Source organism: Oenanthe melanoleuca, chromosome 8, assembly GCF_029582105.1.
Source record: "Oenanthe melanoleuca isolate GR-GAL-2019-014 chromosome 8, OMel1.0, whole genome shotgun sequence".
Lineage (NCBI taxonomy): Eukaryota > Metazoa > Chordata > Aves > Passeriformes > Muscicapidae > Oenanthe > Oenanthe melanoleuca.
Window position 1 is genome coordinate 19,564,385 of NC_079342.1, and position 27,255 is coordinate 19,591,639.

At 42.0% G+C, this 27,255-nt stretch overlaps 1 protein-coding gene across 1 annotated transcript in view; it reads right to left on the minus strand.

Moving 5' to 3' along the window:
* Window positions 1-27,255, minus strand: part of TRABD2B (TraB domain containing 2B) — a 261,638-nt gene that overhangs the window by 99,026 nt on the left and 135,357 nt on the right. The window contains exons 3-4 of the mRNA XM_056498084.1: window positions 19,621-19,767; window positions 4,596-4,770 (exon numbers count right to left, since the gene is read on the minus strand). Of these exons, the coding sequence (XP_056354059.1) occupies window positions 4,596-4,770; window positions 19,621-19,767 (322 nt within the window). The remainder of the gene's footprint in view (window positions 1-4,595; window positions 4,771-19,620; window positions 19,768-27,255) is intronic.

The window sequence follows — 27,255 nt, forward strand, 5'->3', positions numbered from 1 at the left end:
GGGTGTTTTTTTTCTTAAACATTGACTTCATGTATATGGTCTTAGCTGCCAAAATATTAACTCTTTTTAACAGCCCATGTGCTCTTGGCAGTGTGTCTCTTTCCAGACTGTAAATGGACCTTTATAAATTGTCTGTGCAAATGATGTCTAAGGCACTTCACTGTTATTACAGATCAATAATTCCAAGTAAACCATCATGATTTTCAAAACACAAAACCCAAGCAAATGCCCAAATTTTACTTAGAAGTACTCTATTTAGTACTTATTCAAAGGGAAAAGTTACCCTGCCCATTACATAAAAAATATCATTTAACTGCCCAAACAACAACTGCTGTTTCATTCCTAGGGTGCAGTTACTGTGAATACAGGTATGGTAAAATTTTCACATTAAATCTGAACATGGTAAATGCTGGCAGGAGTGGAACAAAGTCTATAGAACTGGGTACAGAGCTGGGTCTCTTTTACCCAGGGCCTGTATTTTTCTTGGAGAAGAGAAAGAAATGCAAGTAGAAAGAATAAATGGCTATTTTCACTTCTACGTGTTTTATAAAGGAATAAATTAAAAGTCTGAATTACTCCAACACATTGAAATAGTAAGCAAAGTCATGGAAGACAGAAAAGGCAGAAATCTATTGAAAAGTCTATTTTTTGTTTTTAAGAATGACAGAAGACTAAAAAGTTGCTTTTAGAATTGTGTAATTTTTTTTGTTGTTGTTTTAATACTTTTGACTGGAACAAACCCCCCATCTTTCAACAGCATAATAAAACTCTGCTTTACTTTATGAAAAACTGTTTTATCTCAGCTTGCTTGAATATTCAAATGCCTGTCCCCTGCCCTCTCCTTTGTCCCCAGGATTTGTCTGCTGGATGTTTCACAGCCTCGTGCTGTTACAGGCCAGACTCAGATCAGCTCTCCTGTGATGCACCACAAGGTCTGTGCAGCACAGCTCTAAGTGGCACACAGTGAAACTTTTAGTGGGAATCCCAGTTTGCAGGAGAGCAATGACACCCAAGCACCTGGGATTTTGACTGACATCTGCAAAAATGGATTTGTTTTTCCAGAAGAAAACATAAAATTCTGTTTTCCACAAATGCCCAAAAAACTATCAGCTGAAAGATTTTGATTAGCCTTCTTTTTAACAGGAAGGTAGGATGAAGAAGGGAGAAAATCTAGGTATAAAATAGGTAATAGACAGCCTGTAAACATGCAACTAAATTAATCTGCCTGCTGTATTCCAATCAGTTCAATGGCCACATCTTCCACCTGAGAGCTGAGTGGTGACCTGGCCTCCAGATCTGCTGGGACCAGGGTGTGGAATCTGTCCCTACAGGAAGATTATTTAGATCTGGTCAGAGGGGTTGCCACATCTCCCTACACCTGGGTGAGCTATGTTTTTTTCTGATGGTAAAGTGCATTTTTTATTATAGGGATAGGGCTTTACACTCTGCCATGTTTCAGCCCAGGAGGGATTTGTGGCTACACAGGATATCATCATCTTGTTTTTAATCTGAAGCCACTCACTGTATTTATTTGAGGTTTTTTGTGGGTTGTTTTTGGTTCTACAGTCATGGAGCAGGATACACTGAGCCAAACATGACTGCAGTCTGCAAAGTCACCTGCATGGTGCCTTCTGCCTTAGTCAAGCTTATTATACAAACTCATTATTAGATGCTACAGAACTACCATCCATGGCACTGGAATCTTAAAATAAATTGAGGATGATGCCCTAACAGAGCAAGAGAGCCTCAGTTGCTGCATGCAGCAGGCAAAAGCCAGGTAAAACTTGCTGACAGCAGCACCCCCAAGGTACAGCTCCCTGCAGGAGGAACAGGCAGGGCTCTGCCTCGGGAGGGCTGTTTTCTGGGAGAGATCCTATTTCCCAGCCCCTTGGCTGCAGCCATACCTGGGAGTAACAGGATACCTCTGAGTCCAGGGGAATCATCCTGCAGGGCTTGGGGCTCCCTCCTAGAGCAGCCCTGGTCTGTAAAACTGCATTTGTTGAAGTGTTTCCAAGGTACTTTTCTCATAACAGGCTTATTTGCTTACTTAGGAAAATACTTATTTTCCTAATTTTATTTGGCAGCACAATTTTATCTGATTCTTCCCTTCCCAGAAACTATGATGATGATTATGAAATTTGGAAAACAATTCATAATACACATATATAATTTAATTACTATTCATTCATTAGTTTCAATATCTTCAGAATTAAGGGTTTAATGCAGAGACCATGCTTGGCATGAAGGGCAATATCTTCCAAAGCACATTGTCCAGAATATTTTTTCCAAATTATTTCCCCTTCATCATGCTGGTCTTAGAGATGCAGGATCTTAAATTGCACTGTTCTGGGAGCAAATAAACTCCCACAAATTCTATCATGCTTATCCCTAACCAAAAGTGCATTCCTAAAATTTTGTACTTCAGAATTCATGAGAATATGTGAAAGCCTCAACTTTCATCAAAAACATCCCTTACTTTTATAAAAGGCAAAACCAAACCTTCAAAGTTTTATAAAACCATGTGAATTCATGAGCCAAGCACATACCAAAGAAATCCCTCAAAATTAAAGAACTAGATATAAGGATGCAAAATAAAAGACTTATCAGTAAAACCCACTCTTCTAATTTAGTGCATGGGGGAAAAGAGGAAACAAAAATCCTTCAGGAAAAAAAAAATCTGCATTTAAATTGTAAGAGGAAATGAACTTGCCTGCACTTTGTTCACATAAAAATTCTGGCATTGAAAAAAATTTATAATTTTCTTAGTGTTTGCTACATGAATAAAAAAAAACACCCAGAGAAGAAGGCAGGAATTAATTGTACTTAAAGTAGGGATAGCCTGCAGGGATGGCCCAATTTGGTGAGAAAAGCCAATGGGAAGCTAGAACAAAGAACCCAAAACAAAAAGCATCTCCCCCATCCCAGTTTTCAGTAAATCCGGCTGCGTGTTCTGTTCTGTCCTGCCACGCTCAGTGCTGGGGAAACAAAACAACCCAGCAACAAAAGCAGTTTTCAACATCACCAGAAATGAGACTTGCTCTCTATGAGCCAGCCTTCCCAAGGGATGCTCCCTGGGAGTTTCAGGTAGGTGCTCTCTGATGGGGACAGGGAAAGAAAGCTCAAACCTCCCAGGAGTTAAAAGCGCCTTTTTAAAAATGCAACATGGAATTAGCATCCATTTATTTAATTTCACTTCTGTTATTAGCACTTCTGTTATTACCACAAAGAGCTGCAGTGGGTTGGATCCATGACCCACCTAGTTCATAGCCTTTTCCTGATGCCCTGGAGAAATGTGTAGAGCATGACAAGTGGGCAGGGATGCCCAGTTTATCCTCTCAGCTCCATTTATGTACTGGCTAAAGGATTTCCAAAACTGGAAGCTGTTACCTAAACCATCATGTTTGATAATCTCAGATAAACTTGCCCCTTGGGTTAGACAGGCTGGTTTTTATGAATGCCTCTCCAATTATGGGCCATCATGATATATTCTCCTACTGTAAAAACAGTTAAGCAGAACTCCTGGGCCAGAAATATCAGCCAAGCCTGAGATTAAATAAGCTTGGGAAAATTCAGTCCGGATACACTCAAAAAATAAATACATCAAAATGCACGTGTCTCTGCTAAAACCCACAGTCTTTAATCAAAATTCCCACTGAAGTGAGTAGCGAAAGGTGAGTTGTTGCCAAAGTTCATAGTGAGAGCCATGGGATGAGAAGCAGTTCTGTCAAAAATGAGAAATTGCCAAGGAGAGGGAGCAGGAGGAGCAGATCGGTTCTCAACACAGCAATCTCAGGCTGCCTTGAAGTCCAGGGAGCTCAGAGACACTTAAGCTGGTGCTCAGGATTCTGCTGAGCTGGGGCCTCAATGGTTATTATTTATACTCTTATCATACAGAAATGTGAATTCCATTGGAAGAGGGAAAAGAAATAAAAAAGAGAAAGGACAGTAGCACGTACTGTCACAGGCTCACAGAAGTACTGCAGACACCTTTGTTCTGCAGACTTCAGGGGAGCACTTAAACAGGAAGAGGGACACTTTGGATCTGTTACTTAATGGTTTAAAATGCTGGTGTTTAGCTACACACACAAGTCATGTGCTTGTGCAAAGCCCCAAACCAGCCAGTCTGTACAGACACACCACCAAGCAGCTCAGTCACCCATCGAGAAGGTTTAACTGCAGCAATCCCAGAAGGTTTGAAATCCTGGGCCAGCCACACACACATGCTTGTTCAACCAAAGGGTTTGTGTTCTGCCACTCACTGCCACCAGCACCTGGGCTGGCAAATTGAGAGCCACCTGAACCATTTTCTACACCTGTGGCCAAGTAGCCCACAGGTCTGGGAAGGGAACAGAAAAAACAGCATGAAAAAAAACCAGCCAGATGTAAGTGCAAAGTAAGTGCAGCCTGGCTGGACCTAGACCACCTCCTACAACAACTCACTCCATTTTAGAAGTGAGTCTGGACAAACAAAAGCCTTTCTGCTGCAAAGGGAAGCCTCGTAAGAAATCTTCCTGCAGGCTCAGAGACATGAACCATTCCAAACATTTCACTTCCAATCATGGTGCCAGAGCAAAACAGAAAAAATCATTCCATACCTGCTCCAAAGGCAAAGAAGAAGCTCTTGTCTCTGTTCTCCCTTAAAAGTGACATCACTCTTCTCCCCATCCTCTCATTCCTCTTGTAGATGAGCTCCTGTCTGAAGTAGCTGTCTATTTCCTGAGCTGTCACCTGCTCGTGGGGTGGGAGTGTTGTGTTGATGAAATTTGGGACCTGAAACAGAGAGAGAGAGAGGCCATAGCCCAGGTGGCATTGGTTAAGGAACTCACAAAACACTGCAAGCTTTAATCCAGCCTTCTTCAGGCCACCTGAGCACCACTATCACCCAAAAAATCAGCACAGGGTCAGAGCATGGGAAGCTGATAGTTGCAAAAACAAACAAACAAACAAACAAACAAACAAAAAGAAAGAAATTTCCAATTAATATACTTTCTTTAAAAAAAGTGAAACTAGTATTTTACTAAAGGAAATTTTATTTAATTTTTATTTTTCTCTGTCCCTTCGTCAAAATGTAGTTTCAGGTGTGACATTTGGGTGAGTTACTTGGACTTTTATTCTCTGCTTGTTCAAAAAAAATCATTGGCTGTTTAATACCAAATTTCTGTGATCTGTTCAGAGCTGAGGTCACCATGAACTAAGTAAGGACTGTAAGATTTGGCTTGTATATGTGGCTTTTTAAGAACCTAACAATTTAAAAGGAGGACAGGATAGCACATGCAGACACAGGAAGATGTACAAATCTTATCCTTATGTGCTATTAGGTCTCACCAGAGAAAACCATGCATTGCAGCACATAAATCCCTGGAATATTCCTGATATATCTAAGCAAGAACTGCTCCTTCAGACCCTGCTTTTGTGAGGAGAGATGATCACCGACACAGCAGAAAGACTGAAAGGACTTTGGTCAGGGCAGCAGATCCAGGAATGAGCCAAGAACCAAGCTGTAATGGACAGATAAACCAAAAGTCTCTGATTATTAGGACAAGTTGTTTTGACACAGTGCAAGTCCCAGGTGTACCACAAGGGTTTGGGAGCCCACGTGCCCTGCAGACAGAAGAGCTGTAAGGGGCAGTGTTTGGTGAGTGCTAACAGGACCCAAGCACATGCTGCTCATTTTCTGTGCCTCATCACTGGAAAGCAGCTTAAGCTGCAAACCCCAGATTCAGATTTCTGAGTCCCTAGGTACATGTAAAGCTGCCAGGATTTCCAGTGTTAATCTGTGTCGGTGGTAATGACATTGCATGCACAGCCCATGAGGGGAACATCCCTCACTCTCTGTGCTAAAACACTCAGTGCAGTGACTCTGTTACTTGGGTTAATTCCATCTCTGGTTTTCTACTATACAAAATTCCTGTACTCATTTTCTAAAACTTGCTTTCAGCTTTTGTTTTTCAGCCCACTTCTTCCTGTTCCACTTGGTCACACGGTTTTATCACAATTTTTGTCTCTTCCCTTCCTCTTTGCTCATAATGCTTCTACAAAAGTTTTCAGTAAGTCTTAGGGAGAAAAAACTGATTTCTATTTTCCCAGTAACTCTCCTTAAAGCTTTTTCACTGCAGCCCCATCTGCATCACTCTTAATATATGTGAAGGGCCAAGCAGCAGAGATTTCTCACCATGCATTATGCAGGACGAGTCTGCATCTCACTCTGGATTCACACTAAAGGCTGTTCCCAGCTGAGTGAGGCAGAAAAGGGGACCACATCTCCTGAACCAGGGGATCTCATGGGGATGGAGATAGAACTGCACATAAGGAACCTGGCCCCAGCCTATTGGGTCTCACAGCATGTCCTTTCTTAAAGGCTCACTCACATTACCCTGAGTCATTCCTTCCTCCAGGCTTTCCAGCACAGCTTGGCATCATTTGTGAACTCCTCAGAGCATGCAAATACCTTGCACCTTGTCCTGAGTTTAGCTCTGAGCCAGCACTCAACAAGTAGTTAGTCCCATTAAGTCAGACCTATTGGAGACACCAGTTTCCTGTGAAAACCCAAGGAAGTTGCCTCCATGTCTGGCAAGAATACGTGTTTGTCTCAAAGGGATGGAGGAGCAGACTGATGTTGTCAAAGAGATAAAATGCTGCTGGCTACAACAGCAAAGGACACAGTGGTTTCCATTTCTGGTGAAAAACAGGGAGAGATTTATATTGTAGGAATAAAGTCTGAGGAATGAGTAGCAATTTTACACTTGCAGTAACCTCTGTAATGCAAAGCTGCAAATCAATTGGTCCATGGAGATATCACAAACCTTTGTATCTCCTCTATGCTGGGGCTCTCAAGCAGGGGCCAGGGAAGCCTTTAGGCACTGAAGTGGAAGGTGACATTTTCTGGAAGTATCTGAAGGCTCAACACTCACACAAGAGAAGCCTCTTCTTCCCTGCTTCTGGCTGAAGTGAAAGCTGGGACCTGGTTTTGAATCACTTGAGATGCTTTGGGGAAAGCAAGGTACAGCCATGAGCACAGCCTGCTCCTACACAAAGCAAGAGCAGCAATGCTGGGAGACCAAGCAGCTTTGTGCATCCCACTGGTGATGGAGGTCTAGACAGCCAAAAACAGATGTTGTGTAAGGTCTTTGCCAAGAAGGGAAGCACCTTTCACTTCCTTGTCCAATTCCATCACTTGCAACCCTACCTATAATTTGTTCCTTCTCTTTATCTAACTAAAATACAGTATACAAAACAGAGCATTCACTTGCCTTTCCCCCACTTCCCCTTCTTTCCTTCTCTTTTGTGGGAAAAAGTTTGCCAATAGTAGAGAGATAAAACCAAGGACTGGATTTTGTCAATCTTTTGCTTGCCCAAGGAACAAGACAAAGGAAGGCATCACCTGGAGAGGCACAGCATCAGCTACAGGTCCTGCTGCACTGGGTGCATTCCTGCATTTCTGATGCCTGGCAAAAATAAAATCTGCACGTGTGTTTCAGCATGTGTGTGGCAGAGGACAGAAGATAAATGACTGCAGTAAGTTTGTCCCTACACAGTAGTGCAACCACACTCTGAGCTGTGACACTTGCCCCATTAATCACCTCTGCTCCTCCAGGTCCTTTCCACAGTGACACACACCATGCCTGGCTTCAGGGAGACAGCTGCCCCTGTTGATTTAAGAAACCCTTAAACCAGACAGGGATCAGGAAGTCAAGAAACAGTCACATGCAATTAGGAAACTCTTAACTGGAGCCAGAATTTGAGTTTGGGTGTTTTTTTGTTTTTTTGTTTTTTTTTGAAAAGAGATCTGTTACTTTAAAAGGATGGGCTAAATATGCACTAAAAGGATGCACTTTCCCCCTTCTACTACTGTTTTGCTTTCATTCTAAGAAAAAAATTTTTTTTTCATTTTAGTGATATGTATCTGTTGTTTTTGAGCTGAGAGTGAATGGATGAGACGTTTGCTGTGCCCCTGGGTGAGGGACTGATCTAATAACAGCTGAATATTGCTACCAGTATTTAAATGTACAATGGAGAGGATGATGTGTCTGTTGAAAAATCCAAACATCTAGTTTTGCTGTTCACCTAGGAGAGTGGAGAGTGCTGGATCAGCAGAAAAACACATCACCTGGGGTGTGCCAACTTCTAGTGGATACACATGACAAGAGATAAATAGATTCTTTATATCCAGTCTCTGCAAGCTGTACAGTTTACTGAGAACCAAACCAACTCATATATAATTCTAGAGGAAACTCAATAATGTATCTCACTGAGGTGTTCAAGATAAAGAATATTTTGTTTTACTTAATAAAGTAACACTCCTCCTTTTTTCTATTCCTATTTCCTTTAGGTTACAGCTCTCCTAAGGACAGTACAGATGGACCACAAGCTCAGTCATTAGGTACTCCCTGCACTTCTCAGTTAAACTTTTGAGGTTAAAGAAAGTCACTATGAGAACAAAAGAGAAATCCCAGCCTTGCAAAAATTTCTTCCCCTCCCCACTGTCTGTGTAGTTTTACTTGAGTCAGTATCCCTGATGGAATATATGTGTGGATAAAGCTCTGTACACACATCTGAGCTCACAGTGCTGTGGGATGCAGGCCATAATTCTTCACCTTTGAAGTCAGTAGGAGCTTTAGGGAGAAGAAAGAGGAAGGATTGTGGAGTGGTTATGACACTACCCTGAAAAAATGGTTCTGCTCCCATGGGTGATACAAATCTCTTACATGATCACAAGCATGTCATTTGGGTTTAAACCTTCAAAGGAAACTCAGCACTTAACCTCCACTAAGTGTCTTTGAAGCATTTGGCTTTATTCCTCCTGTCTCTCAAAAGTCCATCTGTAAAATGGGGACAGCAAGACTTTCTACCTTGATGTTACATACAAGGCACTGGCTCAGTCTGGCTCTGGAGGGACCCAAAGGAAGATCCAAAGTCCAACACGATGCTCAGCAGTAACCTCTCTTGCCATAAATTTCCACAGAGGCTTGGATTCTGCTGCAATCATTAGCATAACAGCTAACAAGATACTTTAGCTTAGAAAAATGCATCAGCCATAACTCAAGATGTATGCTATGCTTTCAGCTGTGGCTTTAGAGACAGAGAAAAAAAAAAAAAAAAAAAAAAAGGAAAGCAAAATATATTGGTGCAGAGTCTTTTATCACATTTAGGGCTTACTGCCAAAGTTCAGCTGAAAATGCATAGACACGGGACTACATTAAAAGTACATCTTTTTTATTTACTATTTTTTAATATTTGGACAAATATTCTAGGCAGAGGCACAATGCCAGAGTTGTGAATATCTATCTGCAAATAATTTCTTTGGACACACATAAGCACCATAATCTTTGATTACATTTTTTTCCCCTACTTTGGATTTATTGGCTACAGTGGAACTGCTCTAGACTCAGTCCAGTATCAAATCACTATCATGTGTGGAGTAACAGTGTTATCACTCCTACTCCTATGCACTACATTTTCCAATCCTCTGATAACCTTGTTTACCCTTGTTCTGTTCCAGTGATGAGAGTGTATTTCTGGAATGTGCATTCAAATTGTAATATTACGTCCATCAGAAAACAGCATTCCAACACTGGAATAAAGAGATGTATGCCTTTCCTCATCTTCTTCTGGGTAAAGGTGATCTTCAACCATAATGCCACTTGCAGATGGAGAAGAGGAAGCTGAGGTAGGGAAATGGGAAGCCAACACCTGCCATGAAATATACAGTGATCCTAAAACCTCTCCAGCTATTATCTTCTTGTGTCTTGATCAACCCTCTTGGCTTTTGAGACTCCTCTCTCCCACTGTCCTAGCAGATTAGGATCAAGGATTTCCTGCCTCATCTCCTGAGAAATATCCAAACTCCAGACTGCTGCAGGTACAGCATCATCACTGACAGTTGAAGGAATATCTCTTAATAACACAAACACCTTATTTCCTTATTTCTCCTTCTCTCCCCAGAGGGTTCACAGGCTAAATAGAGAAAACAGAAGGCAGAACACCCAGGGTCAAAAGGGACAACCACGGCAAGACAGGGAGATGGCCATCAGCTTCCAGAGTTCCAGTCCAGCACCTCAACACAAACCCCATCCATCCCTCCCTGACAAGAGGGCTCTGCCTCCACACTCCTAATCCTTATCTCCAGTTGTGAGCAGGGAGTTGTTCCCAGATCACGACAACTACATTAATTTTTTGAAAACATGATAAAGATTGGATTCCCTTTATTAGTCTTCTGGTTTATGAGCTTTACGTGGGCAGAGGCCAGAAGACAAGTCAGGGATCCTGCTTTGAAGGATTTTCCCTGCACCATGCAGGTCAGGAACCTTTACACAGTTGACAGCACTGGGCAAGATAAGGATCTCAAGAGCTGACAGGCAGCTTATGGGGCTGCCAGGGAGCCAGAGCAGCATCCCAAAACCCTGGCTCCCTCCAGCAAACCGAACGGCCCTAAATTCACACCAGCCCTTCCTGGGTCACAGGCTGACATCTGAGCTCTAGTTATCATTCCTTTATGAAGGGAGGATACCCTCCTGTTAACCAGCCCTGACAAGGCATTGTGGCTTTTACTGCAGGGCTGCAAAATATACTGCTCTGGTCTTGGAAGACACCTGTTTTCCTCTGATTTATGGACCCTTCTGGCATCTGGGAGAGCAATATCCTCTTACTGCAGCCTCTGATAGGAAGGATTGAAATAGTGCAAAGTGAACGGGCTGTGAGAACAAGTATCTCCACGAGGAGGATGTGGCTGCCACAAAAGAAAAAGATGCTGCCAACTCAACTGGTTTTCCTCCAGCACTCCCAAGCTTCCATCATGAGGGAGACCAGCAATGGTCAAGGAGGGAGTTTTGGGTTAAACTGATTTAACACAAAGCCCAAAGTTGGCAGCTGTCAAGAAGATAAGCTTCCAGTTTGTTATGGAAAAGGGAAACCAGAAAGGAGCAGTGTCCAATTTGAGCATGTAATTAACCCATTATGGCTTTCTTTAAAGCACCAAAATTTAAAGTAATATATTAGAAGTCTGAGTGGACTGTAAAAGGAGTCTTTCATCTTTGGAGTAAACTTCAGTTCCATCATTCCTTTCCCTTTTCCAGAGTTGGAAGAGGGAAAAAGGCAAAAATACTTTTTGCTTGAAGGGAGTGAAGAACACAAGCAAGAACATTTCTTGGGACCAATTCTGGGGAGCCACTCCTGGCCATGAGCTAATCCCTGCCCATCTCCCATCAGGTCCATAGATGCTGCAGTTAGAGCACAGTTTAGTGAGATTTCTGTAACTGGCCTCTGATTTAAAGCTAGTGGGATAACCCTCAGCATGCCATGGCAACTTGAGTGTGAAAACAGAGGTCTTTGAGTTTCAAACTGGCTATCTCAGATCTAGGAGCATCTAAACTTGTAAATGCAGAAAAATTACAAATAGGAGAAGATGTGGAGGGGAAAAGAAGGCAGAATGCCAGTGAAGTCTCTATGTACAGTGAATGACACTTTTAAAAACCAGCTCTGCAGGTGACACAAAAGCTGTAGAGTCACTGCAGGCCTGGCTGTAAAGCTGCCTGCAGGCAGGGTGGGCTGCAGCCCTTGGACACTCCTGCATCTGCAGTGTCAGCCCTACTGCACCTGCAGGAACACCCTCCCTGGGAGCACCAAACCCATCCTGCCAGGGCTGCTCTTCCAGGTGGCACCTGGCCAAACAACAGCTGTGTGTCCTGCCTAGTTCCACCTTCTCTGTCCATTTGGGCCAAAAGAAAACATGTTTAAAAAAAAAAAAAAAAAAAAAAGGGCAGAAAGGCCACAGGGATGGGCTGTGCATCTCACACACTCACAGCTTGGGGGGTGATACTTCTATCTCTGCTAAAAAAATTACTTTCAGCAAATCCCTGAGAAGTCATGACTTCCATGTATGTTTTCTATTTGTTTTTCCACACCAGTTAAATAGTTGCTTTCCAAGCACTTGGGAAAAAAAAAGGAAAAGAAGAAGCAAGCAACACCAACCCCTCCTCCAAGGCCTCCCCACCCCAACCCTGTCCCTGCTCCCCTTGGTCATGATGCCAAAATATGCAGCCGGCCTCTCTATCTGAATGAATGTTTTGATTAAAGAAGTCTTAACAAAACAGAGTCAGAACAATCATCCCGGCCCCCCTTCTGCAAGCTTCACCCAACTATGTGGAGTATATTTAGGACCAGATTACAGGGACCTGCTCATTAATTGACTAAGGATGACAAGTCTGCAGTGTATGCAAATAAAGGTTTGGGTTTTGGAGGGGAGGGTAAATCTTAACAACCTAATGATACTCCTGCCACACTTAAAACCCTTTTAACATTGGGATTTTTTCGAGGCCAGCTTTCATGAGCTTGCAAACATATGGAAAAGTTCAAGTTTTTCTATTTCCCTTCCAAGTGCTTTCTTTTCTTTGACAAAGAGTATTTTTTTTTTGTGCTCTGACACTAAAACCATCACCTATTATATTGCCATGACACCCAAGTAAAGATACTGATCAAAGGGCAAAGCAGGGCAATAAAGTGAAAAAACTGGGCCAGAAGGGCTGGGTTTGGGGTTGGTTTATTAAAGAACTGCAATTCTTTTTCCAAAGGTATTTTTCATTTTGTCTTCTGTTACACAGTGGGAGAACAGCTGGTTAGTAGTGGGTACAAACCCAGGCTTGGTTGTCTTGGATATGTATTGTTCAGGGCTCTTCAGTGAATTTCTTTCCATTCCTGTTGAGTGAGATTCTAGGAAAAGCCCAAATGTGAAATTTTCAATATTATTTTAACCTGAGTCGAGTTTGATCCAAAATATATGATTTGCACAATATCACATAACTTAGCAAGGAGCAGAAATCTGGTTCATAACACAGCAGCAGCTGGGCTGGACATGGGACCTCCAGAGCTGACCCTCAAGGGAGTGCCTTGCAGTGCTGGCTCTGCCTTCCTGTTTGGTCCTGGAAAAAGTCCAGGCTGTTCCAAATCCAGCCAGCTGTCTAGTTATGCTGGCACCTGAAACAAACTGGATGATAGCTTTTGAACTGAGCTTAACTTTCTTTAAGGTGGGGTTACTTGAGAGGTCTAGTACCAGATGAAAAGATGGAGAACATCTCCAAGAAAGCCTTTAGAAATGCAACAAGGACCAGTGAGGAGAAAAGTAAGGAATTATCCAGATTAAATTAAATGCATTTCTTTGCTTTCAAGGTGGTGGAACTCTACAAGCCTCTGGGTTTATCAGCATCAGCTCTCTCAGAGGACAGGAGATCTAGGTCTGAAGTCACCATCAGAGAGCTCAGCCAGTTTGCCTGGAGATACCTGACCTACAGCATTCACCATTTGCCAAAGCACACCAACAGTGCCAGGTCAGGAAATGCTGTGGGCAGGAGTACCCAAGAACACAATTTTTTCAATAACATCTAACACTAACCCTGCCAAGTCCTGCCAAACCAACCAAGTTGCCCCCTTGTCCCACTTTTCTCCCCCCTCATTCATAATGAGGAGCAAATATATCTTCTAGATAAAACAAGAAGAAATAAAAAGCACTTCTTATATTCAACCAACAAGATACTATTAAAAATACAAACAAGTCTTTTTCATTTCTCTTTAACAAGTATTTCCAAGAAACACTTCATAAAAATGGCTCTTTAAAAAGAAGGGAAAGTAAATGCTTTACAGCAAACACACAGCACTGCACAGAAAGCAGCACCTTCAATTCCAAATATTTTTTACCAATCACTCTTTCATACTCATTTATAGTCCATTCCTGTACTAATAAATACAGATAGTCAACAGTACTTAAATGTTTTAATGTAAACCAGGCCTCTTCTGTAGGTGAATGTGTTTCTTTTCTAACAATGCAGCAGTCTGAAAGAAAAATCTTAGCTTTTAAATGTCTTGTTCCAATTTCTCCATGACTCTCTCTTCTCTCACATTGCTTTCCTCATGGAAAGAGAAGGGAAAAAACTTCCAAGGTAAAACAACTCCAAATGCAAAGATGTCATGAAAATTTTCAAGCAAGAACAACCTATTTTCAAATCTTGCAGCATGAAAATTATCTGGGCATGTTCCAGATTATTAATAAAAAAACAATCTCTGCAATGTTTTCCCCAGCACTGTCATCAACAAGTAGACTTCACTCTCAGTCTGGATCTGCAACCAATTTTCTGAAACACATAAGCCAAAATACAATATTGCTCCAATCTGGAATCCTGTTCTGACATAATATGAAAATTAGACTCTGAAAATTTTGGCTACACTTCTGTTTTTTCGTTCACTTCCAAATGCTCACAGTGTACCAAAACACTGAGCTGCAACTCAGGTGCAAGAGGAAAGAAATTATGATCCCACCAGAGCAGAGCAGAGCAGTTCTGAGCACTCATGTCACCAAGCACTGGGCTGGCATCAGCGCCCTCCTGACCGACCCTCTGCCTGCACCCACAGTGGGAAACCCCTGGCATGGCTCCCCTCGAGGCAGCCTTGCACTCACTCTTCTGGAGAGCCCACAATCATTTTCCCTGGAAGAACGAGAGGCTGTGCCAGCTCTCCTGCACTTTGTTACGGCTGAGAATGATAAGATGCTTCCAGAGCACTGCTTGCAATTGCTGTGCCTTCAGTTCATGGATTTATCTTCCTCTGCCCGAGATAACACTCCATTCCTTGGACAAATTAGGTCTGCTTGTCATTCAACACTCTACCTAATGGTCTCAGCTGTGTGTTTCTGCAGTTACTGAAGCTGGAGCATTCCACAGATAGTTCTCATTGATTTGAGAAGTGATCCAGAAATCCAGTTGTATTTTATCCAAAATGACAATGGAGAAAGTTAATGATGTAATTAGAATTATCAGGACCCTTAAATCTTAAAGGCCAGGTTTCAGTGAAGGATGATAACATTTTTAAAGGGATATGTAACACAACCTGGTGAATTATAAAGAGCAAGTGCCTTGTGAAGTGAGCCACTAAACATTTTCTTCTTTAATTTAGGGAGGCTGATACTGACATGGGCTTAGTTTATGAATCTCTAATTTTATGTTATCAAGATCATCATAGACTTTTCAGAAGGCAACACCCACTATCTCAATCCACCCATTTCGAAATGCAGAGGCAACTTGAGATATGGATGGCATCATTCGAGTAAGATGTCCAAAAAACTCGGTTGTTTCTGATGGAGCTTGAAGGAGGAGGCATCTGAAAGGGGTTGAGACCTCTCTGCAAGCTGTGGTGACCACCAAACAACTTCACTGCACAGCTTGTTTAACTGTGTGGGATGAAGTCCACAATGCTGTCAATGAATAGATCCTTATGCTGAGCTGAGCACAGTGCCTGTAAACTTCGTCACTTGATTAATTCACTTTGATATCCAGTGATGGCTGGGCCTGCTGGGATGAATACAAAGCCTGCTGAAGGCATGGAAATGTTCTCCATGGGTCTCTCAGTACAGTCTAACACACAAATCATAAAGGGTCCCTGGATGAAAGATGCTTTGGAAGTGTCAGGTGTGACTCTTGCTCCACACTGTTTACCCTAAATGGGACAGGTAAATAACAAGTTTGAAACGTGGGTAGTTGGTCCAGTAGAAATTGTCTACAAAGTGATCAGCAATGAGAGAGGAAAAACCATCCTCTCCTGGGACAGAAGCCTCTCCTCAGGTCAGGGCAATGGCTGGGGACAGAAGATGAGAGAAAATAGCTGGAGACCACAGCTACAATTTTTGGGAATGGCTGAAGGACAAAAATAGCAGCCTTGGATTTTCAATTTTCCTCTTAATAAAGAGTACATAGGGGTCCAAGGAAACATAGAACCAGCTAATTCAATGCTGACAAAGATGAATTTGCTTTACAGAACTGTCCTTAAAAAACTGAATAGATCACAACTCACCACAGAAAGCAACTGGTGCAAAAAACCCTACCCAATAAATTGTTCTGCACCCTACTTTTTCTTCATGGAGGCTTCGGGTCATTACACAATTTCTCAGCTGTCTCAGGTAAAAATAAATCATCTGGGGACAAATAATTTTCTAATTTTGGACTAATAGATTTTTTGCATTTTAATACTTCTGCAAACACTGACCTCAATTCCCTAATGAGAGCTTCAGACAGAATACAGAAGTTAAAACCACTGATCTAATCCAACCCATTTTTGCTTTTAGGGAACATTTACAAAAGCAGAGAAAGAAAGTGACCTCTTTGAGGGGAAAAATAGTCTGGAGAAAGAGCAGAAAATACACTCATCCTATCTTTAGCTTAGAATACTTTCTCTTCAGTATCACTTTGACTGTCTGCCCAGAAGCCTCAGCATAAGCCTCTTGATTGCAAAAGTCACAAGAGAATCAAGTGTTTGAAGAAGGCTATTGAAAAAAGAGAGATGTTTCCTACTGCACTTTTGGGTGATAGTCTAACTTATTAAACTCACCCCTTTAAAATTTTACTAAGTTTAAATAAGGATTTTTACATTTGGAAAAATGCTGCTTGCAAACAAAGTTTAAAAAAAAGGAGAGGCAGAGGAATGATGAATGTAATATAACCACAGGAAAGCAGAGGTGTTTCCTCTTTCACTGTTCTTAATTAAAATAAAATTTAAAAAACCCACTGAAACTGAGAAGGATTTGTTTACTCCTCTGCTCTCATCAGGGCTGATGGCTCTGGGAAAGGAAAGAGTCAGGGACATGGGGACATGCTCACACCATTCTGGGCACCCTGCTAAGCTGCACTTCCCAAGCCCAAGGTGAGCAGCATCTCCCTGGGGTGGTCCTGTCCCTGCCCAGGGCTGACAAAGGAGCTGTCCTCTGACCTAAAACTGCTTTGGACTAGGAAGTGCCTTTCCTTGCACCTTTCCTCCCAGCACCACGCTGGCTGTGCACCCCCTTGGCACAGTCTTGGTCCCAGAAGGACTCTGCCCTCCCCTCCCAAATGCTGCAGGACTCAGGAATCTGCAAGAAACCACACACTTCCCAAACTCTCTTGGGGAGGCTGAAGAGGCTCAAGGAACTGATCTGCAGTGTCAGGTCAACAGTGCTGGTATTTCCTCTTCTGGTCCTTTCTGCTCCAAGATGATTTTTTTCTAAAGGCACCTCAGCATCTTGCAGACAGCTACTGAGGCTGCTTCATCTCTGAAGAGTCACACTGGAGGCATTTAGCAAATCACTGCACTCACATAAATATTCCCCCTCTCCCTGCCACTGTCCCCACAGTGACCTTGGACTTCACCACCTCCTTCCCAGGCCATGACAGCTCCCTCAACCATCAGCTCTGAGCTGAGCCAACTGATGGACACTTTACCTTTATTCTGCAGCTCCTGATAACCTTCAAGGGACAAGCAGGCATGAATAACCTTAAACAGCCCCCAAATTAGTAAATCCCTGTGCCCACATTTAGTGTCTCCAGAGAGAGATCCCATGGGGGGCCTTTCATGTGTAATATCTGAGCCAGGCTAATCTAATTTGGTAACCAAATGGCAAAAACTCTCCATGACAGACAGTCTTTCATCCTTGCAAAAAAAATCCACACAGAACAAACTTTGGAATGACCCCAACTGGCAAAACCTGACCTGAATGGAGAGTTTATTTTAGGTTTTAATTTTCTATTTTGTTCTGCTTGCAGTTAAAATAAATGGTATAGAGCTGGTTTATAAAAACACTACCAAACAAAAAAACTCTTTACCCAACAGTACTGCACAATATTTAGAATTCTGCAGGGACCAGTATACATAGAGGGATTTTAATTGTCCATGGCCTGTATGTGTTATAATCTCCATCAACTCTGTGCACTCTGGGACCATGACTAACACCCATGCTTGAACCCTGGCTGGTTGTTGGCTTCTTTCTTCTGTCTTTAACACTGTTTTGAAACTCACACTTGCTCCAATAATTTGCAGGAATAAAGAAGTTTTTATAGCAAATGGTTCCTCTCAAGTCTAACCCCCTGGTCTGCTATAGGACAATGTGTCAATAAATCAGAGGTGTCTGTGAGTCCATGCAACTGCTATGAATGACCACAACTGGTCTTAGGGACAAAGGCTTTACTTATTAGGAGAAATTACACTGGTGGAGATTAAAAGGTGACACAGGACATTCAGACATCAGGATGTCTTCATGGTCTTGGCTACCAGCAGTCCTTTCAAAGCATCCATGGCAAATATTCCACTACATCTTGCTTGTTTATTCCCTGTTTATCATGTGTGCTGTGCCCCAACATTCCAGGAATAGTTACAACCACTGACTTCTCCAGGATCCTCCATGAGCTCTGTACCTTTTCTAACTCATATTCCCCATCTTTAAAGATTCCTACCTGAGCTGCTTTCTCCCTTTCTCCCCTTAGTTTCCAATGCAAGACTGACCAGAATGAACAGCTCTGGCAGCTTTGGTATGAGACACTCTTGCATTTCAGTGTTCCCACGTTAACCACCCTGGTAGGTCCTGCTCAGGCATGCTAAAACATGCTTTGTTTCCTAGGACTGAGTTAACTGGGACACCAAAGGGGTTTTATCCCATGTCAGGGCCCCACTTGCTTGCTCAGCTGTTCTGCTGAGGAACAAGTGACCCACAGAGCTCTGTGCAACCCAAGATAGTGATGATAAGATAAAAATGTCTCAGAGACCTCTGCCCCAATCCACAGAGTGAGTGGATTCTCAGTTCTCTCTGGAAGTCACTAAGTTTTCCTTGATTTGCATTTGCTAATAGTAGACTGCTATCATGATTTAATTCTTTCAGGACACATACAATACTGTCAAATTTACACAGGTTTGTCCCAAGTGAGTCACTGCACCTGAGACTGCAATCTGAGAATACTGATCAAATAAAGGGGATGTTGGAGATGACATCCAAAGACCAAGTTTTCATAGAATGAACTGGAAAGGAGAAAGAGGAATCTCAGTTTTCCATGAAGCATCAAACTGGTCTGCAAAGCAGATTTCTGCTCCCTGGAGAGTTTTTAATAGCTTTGGATAACTAAGATAAACAGAGACCGAAGGGCTGCCTGAGACACATACAAAATTATTGAATTATGACATGTTTGAGAGGTTATTTACTTTATAGAGTATTTACATAAGGTCCATTTCCTCTTCATATATAAGCTCAAACATTACAAATATTCTCCCTCCCCCTTAATGAGGGGTCTGCATTCAACAGCCCCAAACATCCAGAGTAAACCTTTTTTCAAGAACATCCCTAGTAAAGTCTTCCAGGCAGCCCATTCCTTGTTCCTAGTAACAAGCAACAGGACAAGAGGAAACAGCCTCAAGTGGTGCTAGCGGGGGTTTGGATTGGACACTAGGAAAAATTTATTCATCAAAAGGGCTGTCAAGCATTGGAACAGGCTGCTCAGGGAAGTGCTGGAGTCACCATCCCTGGAGGTGTTTAAAAGAAGTGTGGATGTGGTGCTTGGGCACATGGTTTAGCTGCAGACTTGGCAGTGCTGGGTTAGCAGTTAACTCAATGATCTTGGAGGTCTTTTTGAACCCAAACCATTCTATGATTCCCCAGAGCCTGAGCAAAACCAGGGAAATTCCACTCTCTCACCAGGCAAATGAGGCACGTGTGGAAAGAAAACACAGGGCATGGAAAGGAAGAGGGGGAAGAGTAGTCAGAATATGAAGTGATGACTGGGATATTGCTATTAAAGCAGCTGATTTTCCTCAATTCTCTGGCCCATCTGGAACAATTCTGCTCACCTGAGAAGTGTCATGGTTGAATATCACAGCATTCAGGTCTCCACAGTTGTAGTGCTTGATGAGATCCTCAGTGGTGTAAGGGGCCTGCAGGCTCCCAGCCCGGAGGCTTTCGTGTTGGAGCAGAGTTTGGTTCAGGGCAAACAGCACCTGCAGAAACACAGGCAGGAAAGACAAAGTTTGAGACAGTAGGAATCAAAACAACAAGGACTGAAGGACAAAACTGAAAGACTTTCCTGCACCTGAAGTCTATTCCCTTGATCCACTCTGGCCCACAGTAACAAGGAGTGGTCTTTAGGCATTCCCAAATGGAAAAGCATCCAGGTGCAGGACCCTATTATATTGTCCATGGAGATAACCTCACAAGAGATACACACTGCTCAGAGGTCACAGTCAGAGCTCTTGGGCTCTCTGTGCTGGCTAATTTGCTTTTTGACAGACAATAGAATGGAAATGCCCCTAAATGAGAAAATTTCTCTTGCCTCTGACTGTTTCCTGCCCAAACTCAGTTGAAAAGTTTTTGAGAACAAAAAATCAAAATCTTCTGAACTTCTGAAGTCAAAGGTGTGGTATTGGGACTTTGTGCACGCTTGTAATAAGAGAAACTTCAGGAAATTCATTAGAAGTCTCCCTCCTTTTGTCTCTCCTCCTTCACCCACCCATTTGCAAAGTGAGAGCAGAGATACATCTCTGCAACACAGATCCCAACAGACTGGTCTAATATCCCCATCCCAAACATGAAAAAACCCAAAAAAGCAGAAGCACTTTTTTATATTTACTGTATATATTTATATTTTTTTATATTTACTGTATAATTTTGGGTAACCAAAAAAAAAAAAAATGCCCTTAAATATTGGATTTTTTCCCTTGAATTACCAAACAAAAATCAAAAAATCCCAATCAAACAAACAAAACCCCTACCACAAAAAAATCCCTACACCCCCCAGCAAAAAAAAAAAACAAACCAACAAATAAAGCTAAACAGAAAAAGGACCACTAAATTTCACATGAAATACCAAAAATCTTTTTAGATTTGTGACAGACTGTGGGAGTAATATATACCAGTTATTGAACCACTAAGTCTGGGCTTTACATGTTCTGCTTTCCAAGAACCTTCTGAAGAAAATTGATAAAAAGTAGATGAATAAATCAGAAGAACCGCAGTGAAAACTCTTGTCATTAACTATATGAATAAACAAACACAATTCTTCCTAAAATAAAGCGGAATGTGGTGACTGCAAAACCAGAGTTCTGAAAAATTATATTGATGTGTCATTTTTCATGAAAAGACTCCTTAGTTTCATATTTCACCACTTCTTGAGCTTTTCTCATTTATAACAGCAGTGCTCCATCCTTCCCAGAGAACAACAATGATCCCAAAATCGGGGTAAGGTAATCCCTGCTGAGCTGCAGTCTGGGACCTGAATTCTTACCTTCTTAAATTTTAGCAACTGAACCCACTTCAAGGAGTGAACCCAGGAAGAGTTTAAAATCAGTAATTTACATATGTATTTGCAGGATGGAAGTTTTTCTTTAAAATTGTGATTCCCATTGAAGTTTATCTGAAGGAAAGGAAGTTGCAAAATCTCATGTATATAAAAAAGAGTATTAGATATTTAATTATTAATAATAACACTGATAATGTTAATAATAGTAATAATAACAAAGGATCTTCAGGGCACTAACAACCTCAATAAAAAGCTGTTACATGCTGACTAACATACACAAATTAGGTTGAGGAAAAGCAAATGCTATTTTTTAATTTACTTAGAAAAAGAAAAAGATGGTTTTTCAACTGAACCTGTTGTACCTCAATTCAGCAATCGGTTCCTCATTAACAGCCAAGCCTAAAAGATTTCCTTGCCCAGATCTAAGGGTCTCTTCAGGCTTTTCTACAAAGAGATCAAACTTTCCCAGGACCACAGCTTGAAGTTAAGCATCTTCCTAACTTAGTTTTTCTCTAATTTAAAAAATATGCAAAAGACACAGTTTGAAAAATTTCTAATGTTTGAAAGGATCTGAGCTTTTAGTTTTTCCCCTAAGGGCTACAGCTCGAAGAGGAAATGGTTCATCCCAGGATTTCCTGGGGATTCTAAACATTTTGACTAATAAAAATAAAAGCTTAGAAAAACATTGACAGGAAAAATGAGAGCAGAGGTTTTCCCAAAATGCTTTTAGCAAAATCCTTCTCATTTTTGATTTTTTAAACAATGGATGTTACTGGATTTTTATATACAAAAATATGTATACACACAGGCACACACACACACACACACACACACACACACACACACACATACAAACCACCAGCAAGCCCTGAGGGCAAGACTGTGCGTTTTATGATAAAATATTAAGAAGGCAATAAATAAATCCTTACTTACTTTACTCCCAATGCTTCACCCCCCTTTTTTTTCCTTCTTTTTTTTTTTTTTTTTTTTGTTTGTTTGTTTGTTTGTTTGTTTGTTTGTTTGTCTGTGTTTTTCTTTTGTTTTGTTTTGTTTCGTTTTTCTGGGGAAACCAGTCCTGTGCATTAATGCTGTGGGTCTTTCTCCTCTGAATAAGTTTGGAACCTATTATATTTTTTAGTCACATTTGCAGGGGGTTAGAGATCTCGAAGAAAATTGTCTATATATTCCTCAAAAATCAGGCTGCAGGGAAGTTCACAGTCCAAGTTCACTTCTTATAAGACACCAAATACTCAAAATGAGAAAGAATGAGTATTTTGCAGCTTTTGGCAGATGGTCCCCCATGGTCTCTTTAGTGCCAGGACGTTCATGTCCCTGCTTTCTGCCTCAGAGCAGTTTTGGGACCTAGAGGTGATGCTGGCCACCAGCTGAACCCCTCCAGCACGCTGCTGTCAGTGGGGAGCTCAGCACGGAGTTCAAACTGCTGCCCCAAAAGCTACTCCAGAGATTTTATTTTAGGAAGCAAATGAATATTAGAAACTTGAACAGATGAATTTGCTAAAGGAAAAACTGTAACTAACCGATTTCTAGAGAAGTCTTGCTTAACCAAGCCATAACCACCATGGATTCTGGTTGGGTGGCTCAAAACAAATTTAAAGAGAAGTGGGGTCTCATCACAGTTGACTGCTTTCTAGCTGGATTTGTACACCATTTCCTTCAGAGTCAGGTTAAAGCCAGCTTAAAACCTGAATTTATTTTTCCTTACTGTTCAGATAATGCCACAAAAACAACGCTGTTTCCTTCCCTTCTCTCTGTCTTAATATCAGTGACCCCACGACCCCCAGCCTAATCCTCTATCTGAGTTAAATCTCCCAGAGCTGCCTGAGATTACTGAACAACTGATGACTTCAAAATAAACACACTTAGAGTGACTGCCTATACACAGTCCCACCTAATAAACAGAGCAGACAGGATTTGTTCTGGGAAGCAATGGGAAGTTATGACTTTGGCTCTTGGGAAGTGCATTTTCATTCACAGAATTTATGGTCCTCACCCTAGTGTGCTTTGAAGACATTTTTGCATGTCTGTCTCTGGCCCCACCGTTTGTGACTGACCAGCCTTTTAATCTGGGTGGTGTCACTCTCCCAGCACAGAGATTTTATTTGGGTGTTTGGAGGCACCAGCTCAGCCCTCAGGGCAGTCCTGTTTTACTGTCAGTGGGAGTGGGTCCCACTACCCCTACACAGTGCCAGGGACCACTGCCCCAGACATTTTTGGAATTGTTTTGCACAGCCTTTGGACCTCTCAAGGAAAAGGGGCTGGACCAGTGAGGACCTTCCCTAACAGCTTTACTGATCACCTTGACACCCAAACAGTATTCCCCCTCTCCATGCTTCTGGATTACAGAGCCAGCAATCACACTAGAACAGAAGGAATGGGTTACAAAAGCAAACCTCCCATATAAATCAACTTGAAAGTTTATGGTGTTTAACTTTCACCTTCAAAAAGATAAAGCATTATAAAACCTCCAAACCACACATAAAGCAAGCAGACACAACTGCAGTGGGTCCTGAGGTCTTGAGGCTGGCACTGCCCAGAAGTGTTGGTATCAGCAGCTATCCTTGGGACAGTTTGAGTTTTGTTTTGCAAGCACATTGGTGAGGTTGGAGGTTTGATGTAATGTGATAATTTAATAGGAGTTGTTTTTTAGGGAAGTAAACCTAATCTACAGAAAAAGATCTAGAGAACCACTGCCACCTTTTTAAAGAGGGAGGAGAAGTGAGTAAGTGTGGGCTTAGGAACACTCCAGCCTTTCCACCAGAAACAATTTTCTTCATTGAACTTGGGTTTGGGAGTAAAGCTAGATAAAAATCCTATTTGTTCCAAGGTACTCTCACAGCCATTCACATATTGTGTTTTATTGTGCCAGGCCAGCAACTCCAAACTGGACACTTGAATGGTCCTGAAGGCCAGCACCATGTTAGTGCTGTATGTGACAGCTAAGGAGGAGAAATCACAGCCTCTGTGCCAGAGAGATTCCTCCTTGTCCATGTTCTGTACATTTGTCTCTAGCTGAAGAGCATAAGGAGGCCCAGAAAACAAAAACCAAGCTAACCCTTATCAAATACATCACCATTCCTGGTTATGGAATCAAGTGCAAAGGTTGCCAAGGTCCACCTCTTAAATTTTTCTAACTAAGGCCCCAAATAATGCCAAAATGGGGAAAAAAACCTTTGTGGGAACATCTAAGAAGCAACTGTAAAATAAGACAAGAAACCTTATTCCCAGATAAAATGCTTGAGTGGTCCCAAACATTCCTATGAAATATATTGTTAATAAAAGAGACAACAAATTCAGGAATTGCAATAGAAGAGACACATTTTTTGTTACGTTTAAGACAAATTGGAGCTGTGTTCTTCTGGTGTGTTTGCTGTACCGGAGTCTTGAAGATGAAAGGCAACCCTAGGAAAACTCTCAGGCCAAGCTTTGCATTCACAGGACTCCAGTAGCTGGAATTACAGGATGACCCCTGCACAGACCCATGATTAATAACAATACCACAAAAACAAGTACTTAAATTTCACACTATGATGTCAGCTCTTGAGCAGGCAACTTATTGTTTTCCTTTGCTCTCTCTTTTGGACACGTGCCACCACAATGCAAACACTAAATAAGCATTACTGGAAGTGTTTGAGTGACTATATCCTGTCAGTGCCCAGATTGCAACTCCAGAAAACAAATATCCACTCTCCTACTTGGTTCAAAACAAACTGCAACATAAATATTGAGATAATACAGTTCTGCAGGGGTTCTCCTTTTGTCGTTATCCTAATCTGTAATCAAATAGAAAACCAAATATACAGTTTCAGGTCAAAATAGTTACTTGGGAGAAAAGAAAAATAGAAGAAAAGAAATGCAAGTTCCTGATTTTCCAGATTAATGAAAAGCAATAAACGTGCTTGCCCAAATCTGTTCAGTTCCATTGGCTTCCAGAAGACAGGTTTCCCCTTTCCTTGAATCTCTTGTGCTATTGCTAGGAATTAGTGAGCTGTGAAACTCACCTAATGAGGTCAGCATCAGGAAATAGCTCTGGAAAAATGGGTCCTGGGGGATCTACTAAAGGACTCCCCCAGTGTCCAAACGAAATCCTGGATGCATCGGCACATTGTACGGCCGGGGCTGTGGGAGGAACGTGCCCAGCTTTGTTGTTGTTTTTCCTATAAAGGGACAGCTAAGGAAAGTGAAACTATTAACTCATCCACTGGAATTTCTCCTCACAAACCGTGCCCCCTGTTAAAGCTGCTCATAAAAGCCTTTCGGCTAGTTAGTTCCATATGTTCCCCAAATCCGCAGTTATTGCTTCTGAAAGGAGGAGTAGTTAACAGTCTGCGGCTTGGCACTGACCAGGGAGACCCACGGACCTCGCCTTCCCCCTCCCTTCCAAACTGCCAATTAACCACTTTAATAAACCACTCTGAATCCGACTGAGGACATGGAGAAACCCCAAACCACCACCCATCCCACAGCTCAGCTGTGACAGTGACACAGGGGTACGGCCCAGGGCAGAGCAGTCACGAGCATTGATGTGTGGCCACAGGACTAAGATCGGTTTTCTTGATGCTGGGAAAGCTGCAGGGACATTGAGGCCACAGTTTTCAGCCCTACATGCCCAAAGCTCCAGCTGAAGTTGACTCCAACAGCTTGACTTTAGCCTCCTGACTTTTCTCCTTATGCAGATATTCCATGATGAACTTGAACAGGCGAAAGTAATTTTTTTTATTTTCTCTGCATTTTGACTGAATCAAAAACCAACAGAAAATTTCTAGACATCAAACACTGCAGAGTGCCAGAGAACCCCATTCTCTCAGCCTTAAGTTCCCCAAGCCAGAAAAGGAGTCTCCTGGCTGACGGCAGCTCACACATTCCCTGGGCTGACCCTACTACACTGTTGCTTCTGCTCCAAGTTCCTGGCTTCAGGCACAGGGTTCAGTGAGACCCTGGAGAGCAGCCATTTGGGGGTTTGGTGGGTTATGGAACAGAACAGGAAAGACAACAACAGTTGGGCTCTTAGATGCATGTCTTCTCTTGCACAAGGCCATTAGACAACAAAGACATGGAATCAATTTCTGTCCTGAGAGCACTTCTACAGCTTACACTATAATACACTATAAATACCACACCCACTCTAAATAGGTCAATAAAAACCCAAAAAGGGTCTTAAATATGAAACCTGAAGTCAGCAGCAGCTGTAGCAAGGGCAGTATTGGAACAAGGGTAAGATCTGAAAACTTTTCTTCTAATGGCAGTGATCTCTGTTACTTGCTAAAGGTGCTTAGAGTCCAGATTAACATAAAAGAAAGAGTGGGGGGAAAAGAGCTTTGATATGGAATTTCCATCCTTTCCCCTTTTGTGAACCACCACACTGATGGAAGGATGTTTTAGTTTCAATGCCCTCACCACATCATCAGCACAGTCTCTTTTGCCAGTAACTCAGCTTGATGTCCAACCAGGCACAGTGTGAGTGAGCAGTGACTGTAGGATAAACTCTGCTTTGGTCAATGCCCACATTCAAGCTTAGGGAAAGAAATGAAGAAACAACAGGAAGACAGATTTGCATTTTAATCAGAGCTGAAACTCTGGAAGGGACAGAATTACTTCTGTTAAATTTGCAATCTAAATGTAGGACTTGTGTGGATTTCATATGCAGGATTTACTCGCATCCAGTACTTCTGCATAGCTCTTGTTTCTCAGCTGTGCTAAGCTCAGCAGATTTACTTTGATAAGTAAACCTATCTAAAAGGTTAAATATTTTCACCAAATAAGTTACACTCTGAGCAGTCTAATTCTGCAAATGTTTTTACAGTGAAGTGCAACCAGTTCCAGTAACTAACACCCTGCCCAGCAGTGATGGCTTGCAGGTCCAAGTGTCATTTTTAGACTTCTGCACTGGAATCTCAGATCTTGTAAACAAAAAAGTAAACACTCAGTAAAATCAGTTCATACTTCTGGCATGAGAGAGCTCTCTTGAAGGAAGGTTGAACTCAGAGTGGTTCTAAAGCAAATTCTTTCTCCCTACAACTAGCAATTTCCCTAGAACTCACCTCAGCTATTCAGTGATATGACTCAAGGAAAGGACATACTAGACAACAAAACACTGCACATGAAATGCTGACCAGTAATCTAAAAATCCCATATTAGCTTTAATCAAGTCATACATGACGGTGTAAATTGC